General features: G+C 39.7%; 1 protein-coding gene across 1 annotated transcript in view; it reads left to right on the plus strand.

Annotated features, from left to right (window-relative positions):
• Nucleotides 1–2157, plus strand: part of Pdgfc (platelet derived growth factor C) — a 159061-nt gene extending 156904 nt beyond the window's left edge. The window contains exon 6 of the mRNA XM_051157342.1: nucleotides 2041–2157. Within this exon, the coding sequence (XP_051013299.1) occupies nucleotides 2041–2157 (117 nt within the window). The remainder of the gene's footprint in view (nucleotides 1–2040) is intronic.
• Nucleotides 2158–11416: the final 9259 nt, after the last annotated feature.

Below are 11416 nucleotides of genomic sequence, written 5' to 3' on the forward strand. Positions count from 1 at the left end.
TTTCTTTCTTTCTTTCTTTCTTTCTTTCTTTCTTTCTTTCTTTCTTTCTTTCTTTCTCTGGTGTCCTAACTGACATTCTAATGTCAAAATATTTCCATTTAGTATTATCTGGGATCTTCTGGCAAACTGTCATTTCTAGTTGCATCTTCTAAAAGGTAAACCTTCAGATGGAAATTAAAAAGAACAACAAAACAGTAACATTCCCCCCTCCCATGCTAGAACATCCTGCCCTGTTCTTTAAAATGAGTGGAGGGAGAGCCTTCTTCTCCTGCAGATGTTCAGAAGATGTGTCTTAGGAGGTAGAGGTGCAACCTGGGCCACTGTCCAGCCTGGAGAGTAATTTCTCCTCTTATACTGTGTGTCTTTCCTGATGAAGGGAGAAACACATGAAAGTGGAGGTGAGGATTGACAACACTGCTTCTACTGATGCTATGATTTATGTTAAAAATCTGTATTCCAGAAAAGAAAAAAGAAATGGGAAGCAAGTATATGATTAAGCATAGCATTATTGTCATTTTATAATTCACGGCATCCCAGCTAATTTAAAATTGTCATTAGTGGCATAAAAAACAAACATCCAGTTATCTAATCAGTCAATATTACATTAAAGAAATACAAACTTACTGACTTTTGGTCCAGAATTATGAAATATAGTGGACTGAAAATGATGCTTTCCAAGGTCCTTTAAATAAATTGATCAATGCTATTGAGGCTTCACTAAATTATTTTTTATAGTATTACTCTACTTTCAATAATTCATCTTTTGGGCTAGGTACAAATAACAACCATTTCCTTGTGTGTCTAAATCTATTCAGTCACGTGTGAGAAAAAGTAGTAAATGTAGATTACTTCATAGGATTATTGTGAGTTCAAGTATGTAAACACGATAGTATTATGCCTGGCACCCGGTAAGTATTCAAAAAATGTGAGCTAATTAAGCTCCGCTAGGATCACGTGCTCCAAAAGTTATGCATGCATTCCCCAGGTTTCTTTTGTAAGTCTTCAGACAAATAGTCATAAGATATGACTTGGGTCTCTGTGGATTAATGGCAATTTACAGGACTAGGACATTTTCATAGTCACCTCATGGGCATCTCTTTGCTGTACATGGAAAGCAGAGACATTGAACACTTCCATGTTGTTATGTTGTTCATAATCCAAACAGCAGAATTTCTAGAATTTATGGTTTCTGTTATAAGAAACGTCGAGGGTCCAATACTCCAGGTAGTCCTAATAGAATATACAACTAGATTGTTTTGTCATAGTTCTATAAAGGGACATTGTTAATTTTGGTCCCTTTATTTTTTTGTTTCAAACCTGAACACATCGAAACTGAAAATGTTCATTTACTAGAGGCGTCCCTGGTACTGCTGAGCCACTATAGCATTGCTCAGTAAGATCTCGCTGCGGAAGCTGAGCTGTGGCTGTGGCTGGTGCCTACGAAGCACAGCTAATCCATCTCGTCAAGTTTATAGAGGGCTTGAAGTGTCGCCAGGAAACTTAATGAGCGGCATATAATTGAGCAAGCTCAGCTGTGGAACGATCAAGTTTCCTTCCACACCGTACCCGTGGCTGAGTGTGCTGCATCAAGTGTAAATATTTGCACAGTGTGTGAATAAACGTGTGATGAGAAGAAGGTAAAACAGCAGAAAAACAAATTGGGCCGTGAGTGGTTTCAAAAGGCTTGAGGTGGAGTTGTCTCTTGTGTGATTACCTGTAGAAAGTAATAAACACACGGTGAGTCTTTCCATTTTAAAGCTGTTCTAGATGCTGGGGGCAGCGTGTTTTGTTTTGCAGCTTCTGGGATTAACACGCCCTTTCTTTCATGAAATAGCAGTAGTGAATGACTTGAGGGCTAGAATGGAGCAATGTGTATACAACTTTATTATGTAATACAAAAACGCGTAGGTCTTTCTTAGGTACCACAGTTGTTTGTTTGTTTGGTTGTTGCTGTTGTTTCTTGGAAGTGTGACTTATCCATGAAGCAAAGCTCGATAAGTAAACATTAATTTTTAACGGAGTATACTTCTTCCTTTATAGGTCCTTCAGTTGCGACCAAAAACTGGAGTTAGGGGATTGCACAAGTCGCTCACTGATGTGGCCCTGGAACACCATGAGGAATGTGACTGTATATGTAAAGGAAATGCAGAAGGGTAACCTCATCCTCCACCAGAGTACACATCTGCACTGGCATTCTGCATCCCCCATTAGTACCCCCCATCCCCCATCAGTGCTGGCCACAGGGCTCCTGGATGCTGCCACTGGTTGTGGTGAAAATCTTACTCATTGTCCCTATCCAAAAAATCAGTTGTTTTCTTCAGCAGCCTTGCACGTGCAAGACTTAAAGTGTATTCTGAAAGAAGAGGCACCAGGGTGGAGCCTGCCCCACAGTACTGCCATTTAGAGGAAGCGCAAACAATGGAAGAGGTCTTCAACTCCAGAAACAAATGAAATGTCTGTAGATCTCTAGCAAGCTCCAGAGCGGCAGCATTTCTTTTCCACGGACAGCTTTAGCTTTATTGTCTTGATATGCACACGTGACATCAGCACAAGAAAATGGTGAGAAACGCACCCTTGACTGTGAACAATAACAGAAGAATTTGGAGTTTCCCTTCCATATGTTTGCATATAAAAATCTGAATGGTCTGTGTTCTACAAACAAAGCTTTTAGAGGGCAGCTCCCTTGTGATGAATTAAATGTCCCACGGGGATAGGAGAGACTGAAGTTCCCATGCTTGGCAACTTCTCTGCCATTTGGAAGAAGAGAAGAGAAAAACAGTCGTGGTTTGGAGAAAGTACACCAGCACAGAGGAGTGGCCTTCTAATCCCTTCCCTCTGCGGTGGTTGATATGTTTCATTGTGTACATTTTTATATTCTACTTTTGACACTATAACTGTTGGCTTTTCTAATCTTGTTAAATATTTCTATTTTTACCAAAGGTATTTAATATTCTTTTTTATGACAACCTAGATCAATTATTTTGTAGCTTGATAAATTTTTTTTCTAAACAGAATTGTTATAGCCAGAGGAACAAAGATGATAAAAAAAAATCTTGTTGCTCTGAGAAAAACACATGTATTTCTTTCTTGTATGGTGCTAGAGCTTAGAGTCTTCTATATTTGAGAAGATGGAATGAGGAAGTGTATTGAGTTGGTAGGTTGCAGGGACATTTTGATAACAACTGAATTATCCTCAATTCCTTTTTCCATTCTTGGAGATACAAATAAAACAGAGCATGTGTATACATTCACATGGAGTCATTGCTAATCTAATCCTTTCTATGGGAAATAGGAGCATAGTTCAGAGAAACACCTAGGCACCTTCCTGAAACAGAGCGACCCCTTCAGGACACAGTATTTTAGGTTATGCTGCACTGTGTGGACACATCCTATTTATTGCGATGCTAAGGTTTTATTACCTTTAAACTCTACTCCATACACTTGTATAAATACATGGATATTTTTATGTACAGAAGTATATCATTTATGGAGTTTACTTATTGTACTCTTTGGCCATTGAAAAGAAAATCAGCATAATACATTGCTTGTAAAATGCTTAATGCTTTGCCTAGGTGATGTGGTAACTATTTGAATTAAAATGTATTGAATCATCAAATAAAAGAATGTGGCTATTTTGGGAACAAGTGCAGGTGTCTGTCTGTCTGTGTGTATGTGTGTGTGTGTGTGTGTGTCTGTGTCTGTGTATGTATATATGTATGTGTGTGTCTGTGTCCATGTGACTGAACACAACTGTCTCTTTGATTCCAAGGAAATGAAGATCATAAATTCCTAAGTTACTAGCATTTGTGTTGTACAAAAAAATCTACTAGTTCAGAATACATGGAAGAGAAAGCATTGCAGTTGAGCCTCTCCTGCCTTCTTCTTTCTAATGTCTTTTTACAATGATATAATGATACTCCCTTTTTCAGTAGCATTAATAGTAATTTCAGATTCATTAAATTGCACAGGATCTGGAAGTTGCATGTGCTTTGTGAAATGGTTAGCAGTATATTACAGGAAGAGATGAGGCTAGGCGCAGATTTCCTAAGTTTCTATTCCTGTCTTCCTTTTCCATGGCAACAGTGACTGGAGTGTGAGTCTATGGATTATCCAAGGTATTTTAAAGTACAGCCCTCCCATTCCAGACACAGATCTCCTGGGGTCTGGTCTTTTTAGACCTTGGCTCTAGGCTTGGTGGAAACATCACATGACTAGAGCTGTTCTCCCCACACTGACCTTCCAAACAGTCCCCATTGACCGTGCTCCTACTCCTGGCTGCCCTGCCCTGTCCCCCACCATGTGAGAAACAAGTACACAAAATAAACATGTTCTCTGTCTCATTTCTTTAACCTTTTGCCCTTTGTCCCAGCGCCACAGAGGCCCAAAAATAGCTTTACCTAGCTTCAAAGAAAGTGCAGAAAAGCTGGCAGTTTACATGTCTTACTGGCAAAGTCGTATCTATGATGAATAACAGTGGATTACCTACTCCATGTGTTTACCTTGGTGTCTCTAACCATTTCCCTTGTAAGTTTAAAAACATTCATTGTTCTATTTGGTGGTCCAAAGCCATCATAAAGGTAGTAATCCATTCCTTACTGCCAGTGAGTTAGGGGAAATTGTCTATGATCAATTACACTCACAGTGCTTACTGTGTTTACCAAAGCATACAGAAGGTAATGCATTCATGGCACATGTGGCCTCATTTTCTCAGAAGTCCAGAAGGTGTTCAGACTTGGTGTTCACCAATTTTTTTGTATGTCAAACCAGTAGCTCAGATTTTGGTCTCTGAGGCAATGGCTTATTTTACATAGTGATGTTTACTAAAAGTAGGAAAGGCACTTAATTACAGGAAGCAGTATTCATGCCCACATTTTTCCATTTTGTCTTTTCACTGTTACTTTCTCTTTTTTTTTTTTAGCAAATATTCCTTCTGCGCATGTTGCAAATGTGCAAAAGACAAAACAGTGAGACTTGCTGTCAGAAAATCAGACTGTCTGGATAGATTTCCTCAGTCGTTCACTTTCTTCTTACATTCTATACAGAGAATGCATGAATTTTCTGAGGCCAAATCTTCTAAGTGTGCCATCTCACTTCTGAGAGTCTTCATTGTAGTTTCCTGATTCCTGGGTCATTAGCAGGTCCCGTTGACTGCCTTTTCCTCTCTCACAGTTGTGTCTGCATCTCCACTCCTGTAGCTGCGTCCTTTCCTGTCCCTGCCTCATAGCTCACTTCTTTCCAGTATAACAGTCACCATTTCCTCAGCCTAATGAGCCTTTGGCCTCAGTCCTCTCTGATCCATCCTCCACGCCACCCAGAACATGGCTCTTCAGCAAAGCTGATCCTGTAAGATGGGTAGAATTTCCCCAGTAGGACTCCACAAGATTCTGGTTTAATCTTCATATGGCACACTAAATCCCTCCTAAGCTCGCTGTTTACCACTTTCTGCTCATTGTTACACCATCAAGCCTGACCTAGATGTAGTGAATATTTGTGGGTTTCTGAAAATGCCAGCGTTCCCTCACATGTGTGCTAACATTCCCTTAGGAGAATGGCTCCTACACAAACCTTTCTCACTAGCTTCCTGCCAAGAGTCCATTCAAAGACCATTAGACCTCAAGTTTGGTTTCGTTCTCTCCACTTACATAGGATCACAGAAATAGTTCAGCTATAAACATCATTATACTGAGTTACAGTTGCCGCATTTTGGTTTCTCATTAGACTCCTACATTAATCGGACTCTTAGCAGGAATCATATTATTATTTTTTCCCCAATGCCTAGTGAGGCATTGAGTCAAACTGGGAGTCAGTTAACAATTTGCATCAACAAAGAGGTGAGGTGAGTATACATGAGGATAAATGGTGTTGAGTGGGGCAGAGGCTGGGACACAGAGACCCTTTGGCTATCTGACTTTCAGCTGTGAAATGAAGGACACAGGAGACAGATACAGCTGCTTCTCAGCTCTCCCCAGTCCAGGCAGTGATTTTGTCAGTGAAGCTGCCAAAATAAGTCTAGCAGGGAGACTTTTGTCTGTTCGCTTATAATAAAAGAATATAAAATTACTTTTCTGTTTGGCTGGGAGATTGTTCACTATGTAAAGTTGCTTGCTGTCAAGTCTGACTCCCTGAGTTCAAGTCCCAGGACCCACAAGGTAAAAGAAGAGAATCAACTCCTCCAAGTTGATCTGTGACTACCATACGTGTACCATCTCATAAACACATACAATTGCCTACTCACAGAGACAGAGAAAGACAAGGAGACACAACAAATAAATGTAACAAAACTATTTCCTCTTTGACAGTATGTTGTGATTTTATGCTCATTTTTTTCTGTTGGTGATTCTCTTGCCATCCCTAACTCACGGTATTTCATTTCAAGTCAACATTCATACTTCCTTCATGAAAAATTCATATCTCTGATACTTAATGGTAAATTGTGATCAGAATAAAACAGTCTTTAAACTCTGAACGAGAAAATGTCTGTGCTAATTGTTTATATTGTTCAATTATTCTGCCATACCAACCCTAAGACACCCAGTTCTAGCAAATACTCAGCTTCTGAAATGCAACGATATTCCCTTAGTTGGCCATACTTTTTAAAGTCATAGATATAAGTCCAGCTGGCTCATTTACAGAAACAAGTATGATGCTCTTAATATTCATAGAGAGTGTGAGGAAGCCAAATTACAGCTAATCCTTGAACATAGTAGGTGCAAAATGAGCGGAATCCATGTTTTAGAGCTTTCTGCAAAGTCAAAGAAATGCTGTGACATAGTTAAAGATGTTGGGCAGTGTGATAGAACTGAGAGTCAGAAAACAAACTCTTGCAGTTGTAGTCACTTGATTCTTTTTCAGTTTAGTAGTGGAAGAGTAGGCTACCTGACAAACTGCTGCGGGCCGTCTAGATGGATGTCCACATGCAAAGGAGTGCAAATCCTGTCCTTAGCAAACTTTAAAACTTAAAGATGAAACATCTTTCATATCAAGGATAAGACAATGCCAAAATATCAAAGAAAGATATGATCTGGAATTGAGTTAGATATAATTGTAAAAGCTTAAAAGAGGAATATATATATGTATACATATATAGATATATATGATAAACAAGGACATGACAATTTAAAAGCTTTGTGTTTTGATAGACATACCAAAATGAAGTAATGAGCACAGTGAAATAAAGTATGTGCAATTTGTATGCTAAAGCAGGATCTTCTATCAGAATGCACAACAAATTCTTACAGCTTAATGATAGAAAGAGCTCATATGAAAATGAGAAAAGGCCTTGAAGTAACACTTCACACAATAATATGCAAACATATAAAAAGACCACCAGTGAGTAGGAAAAATGGACATGAAATTCACAGATAGATGCTTCACACACACAGACAGCAAGAATTGAAAAGACAGTTACACATTCTGTTATGACTGAGTTAAATATGGCTCAACACCTCATTCCTAGATAGAGATCCAAAAGAGCCAAAATGCCTGAACAAGAAAGCACATAACACATTTTTTTAGAACACCTGGCCACTTCCCTTTTCTCTATCTTTCTCCTCTCTCTTCTCCTTCTCTCTTGTTTTTCTATGTAAGGCATTTTCATAAACTCTAGCCCTTTAAGTAAAACTCTGTTCATGAACATGTGCCAGGTGTCTAGACCTTCATCCCCTCTACTGTACAAAGAGGGGGTTCTTGCCTCCATGGGCACATTTCTAAATATTTCCCTGCCAAAACAAACTACAGTTTAAGGATTCGCTATACTCTACTTAATTTTACATGATTTTGGGGCAAAGGGGCTGAGTGCCAATTGGTAGAAAGAGGACCTTTGATGAAGAAATGCCATTCAGCTTTCTCAGAACAGATGGTTGGCTAAGATAAACGCCGGCAGAGGCATGCACCCATACCTCATGGAGAGGGAAAGAGGACAGATAGACTATACTTCAGATAGTATTCATAACTCAGTGTGAAGACCTGGAGGCTATGCTTTCATCTGAGGGCATCAGTCCCAACTTCTCAAATTCCATGTTATTTCTAAAGCCAGCTTCTGAATCCTATTTCACTCGAAGTAGGGAGGAAAAAGGATATTGCCTCTTTGAATGATTCTCTTTTTTTTTTTTTTTTTTTTTTTGAGTTTTAAAATTTTTTTAAAAAAATTATTAATTTATTCATAATACATCTCAATGATCATCCCCTCCCTTGTATCCTCCCATTCCTCCCTCCCTCCCATTTTCCCCTTATACCCCTCCCCTATGACTGACTGAGGGGGACTTCCTCCCCCTGTATATGCTCATAGGGTATCAAGTCTCTTCTTGGTAGCCTGCTATCCTTCCTCTGAGTGCCACCAGGTCTCCCCATTCAGGGGACTTGGTCAAATATGAGGCACCAGAGTACGTGTGAAAGTCAGACCTCACTCTCCACTCAACTGTAAAGAATGTCCTGTCCATTGGCTAAATCTGATTCTTTCTCAAGCCCCTCACACTAGTGGGGGTGCTAGAATTTGAGCAGTACTTCTGGAATGGGAGGTTAGGGGATGAGATGCCCTGAGTCTCCCAAGTGACTTTCATCCTACAGTTTTAACATCAGGTATACCCCTTCCTTCAGAACTGTTAACATTTTAGCTTCTTGCTGGCATGTTGTTCCTACAGTTCAGCTCCCAAAAGTTATTTCCATCTATACTTAGAAATTCAATAGGATATATGTCTGAAAAAAACACACATGCATTCTGCATTTCAGTCTGGAAATTCGCTTAATATTAATATCATTAATGTTATTGAGTACTGGGAATGGTATGGTTGACTACTCTGCCCATTTGTAGAGGCCACTGGGACTTCAGTTCCTCCTCATTTGTGAAACAAATTCTTCCACAGAACTTGGAAAAATATGTATAATAACTTCCTGAGCTAAATTGGGAACAATTTTCTAAAAGTATATATGTACAAGTTAGTATAAGTTTTACAGTGATTTTAAGTTATCTTATAAGAAAATACTCTGATGAGAAATTAAAAAAAAAAAACCTTTAAAGGACTTATTTCTAATTTTCTAAGTTGGCATACAGGTTATTAGATACTATTTTTGTGTTTACAAACAAAGAATGTTTTAAGAAGTTATCCTTTATGAACTAACTCTCCACCCCTCCTACCCTTGATTCCCCTAGGTCTTCTCTCTCTCTCTCTCTCTCTCTCTCTCTCTCTCTCTCTCTCTCTCTCTCTCCTGTGTTTCTTGTGTTTCTTTGCTCTCCCTATTCTTCTTTAATACCTACTCCCACTCCTTCAGTCTCTTGCCTAGTTTTTTTTTAAGGCTTAAACTACATTACATAAACGTGTATTTGTCTATGTGTGCACGTGCATGCATGCCTCTCTCTCTCTCTCTCTCTCTCTCTGTGTGTGTGTGTGTGTGTGTGTGTGTGTGTGTGTGTGTTTACAGTCTAGGCTAGGATTTACATATAAAATAGAACATGCAGTTTTTGTCTTTCTGAAATTCCTTCACTTCATTTAATATTACACTTCCCAAATTCATCCATTTCCTTGCAAATTTCTCAATTTCCCTTTTCTTTATAGCTCAATAGAGTTTCATTGCATTTCACTATTCACTTATCTGTTGATGAACATTTAGGCTGGTTCTATTCTTTTGGTATTATGAATAGAGCATCAATGACTGTGACTGTGCATATATGTTTGTGGTAGACAATATACTTCTTTGGGTATATGCCAAGAGCCTTATTTTTTATGTGACAGGCCACCACTTACTCTTTGTATTGCTGGTACTAAAGATGTCCTAGAATGAAGCAAAACCAAACTTTTATTCAGTTATTAAAAGAATGGGTAATCCCATGGAACTTATGGATAGACAACCAGCTCCAACGAAATCTCTAGATAGCGACACATATTTGTCTCTGAGCAGAGAGACACAGCAAAGCATCCAACACACAAAAGGTAAAGAGAAGATCCCTTAAAAACTAGAAAGTAACATAGATGTCCTTTGAGAGTCTCCACTCAGCAGAGGATCAGGACAGATGCTAGGACTAACTGCTGGACTCTGGGTGAGAGAGGTATGGAAGACTGGGGGAATAGAAGGACCAAGAGGGTCCAGAAGCACAAGAAGACCATCAAGGCTGGCATATCTAGACTGGGGGTCCTACACAAACTGCTATACCGGACTAGGACAATGCATGCAGTAAACCTAGACCCCTGCTCAGACTAGCCAATGGACAGACAGCTCATTCTTCACGGTTGTGGGGAGAGCAGCGACTGTCCCTGAGATGAACTCTAGTGTCCCCAATTTGATCACTTCCCCTTGGTGTGGAGGTCCTGCAGGACTCAGAGGAAGGGGAAGCAGGCTATCAGCTGTGACCTGATAGGCTGTAGGGGAGGAGGTCACATTCTGCAGGAAGTCTAGGGGAGAGGAATAGGGTGAAAGAGGGAGGAGGGTAGGAACAGGAAAATACAGTGAAAGAGGGAGGGAGCAAAGGAACAGGAAGAAACAAGTAAGTGGATAACAATTGGGATGTAATCTGAATAAATTATAAAAAATAAAACAAAAATATTCTGTAAAATCAAATCTATTCTTTTTCATGCTTATCAAATAGGTGTAAAATCACCTTCTATTTCAAATACTTTAAAAGACATATTTGTATTATTTTTATTTATGTCTCTGTGTGTGGTGGAGTGTATGTGCATGTAAGTGCATGGGTGGTGGAAGCCATAGGCATTACAACTCTACTGGAACTGTAGGAACAAATGGCTGTGGACCACCCAGTGTGGGTGATGGGAACCAGATTCTGGTACTCTGAAAGAGCAGGAAGCTGTTCTATTCATAATAGCCAGAAGCTAAATCTTCTTTTGTAAGTGGTTATCAACTGGAGATTGTTTCCTGTTAGGAACGGGGTCATGTCTCCACTTGCCCTTTCAGCTCAGATCCATGCAGGCCCTGGGTATGCTGCCTCAGACACTCTGAGCTGATATGTATATTGATCCTGATCTTTTAGAGGGCCTTGTTTCCTTGGTGACCTCTGGCTCTTACACTCTTTCTGCCTCATCTTCTGCAGGGTTTACTGAGCCCCGAGAAGGATTTTATGGAGACATACCATTTAGGAGTGAGTGTTCCAAGGTAGATCTCTCACTGTGCGTAATGTCTGGCTTCAGGTGTCTGTATTTGTTCTTATCTACTGCAGGAGGAAGCTTCTTTGATGGTGACTAAGCCAGGCACTGATCTATGAGTGTAGGAGAATGTCATTAGTAGTCATTTCATCCCTGCTTTTTGTTTACTCCGGATTCTTGGGGTATCTAGTCTCAGATACTTGGTCAGCCACACACTGTTGCACATGGGTTCCATTTCATGGAGTGAGCCTTCAGTCAAGTCAAGCAAGATAATGCTTGGTTACTTTCACTGTCTTTGTGTCATAGCATATTTTGCCTGAAGAACG

This window comes from Acomys russatus, chromosome 15 (genome assembly GCF_903995435.1).
Source record: "Acomys russatus chromosome 15, mAcoRus1.1, whole genome shotgun sequence".
NCBI lineage: Eukaryota > Metazoa > Chordata > Mammalia > Rodentia > Muridae > Acomys > Acomys russatus.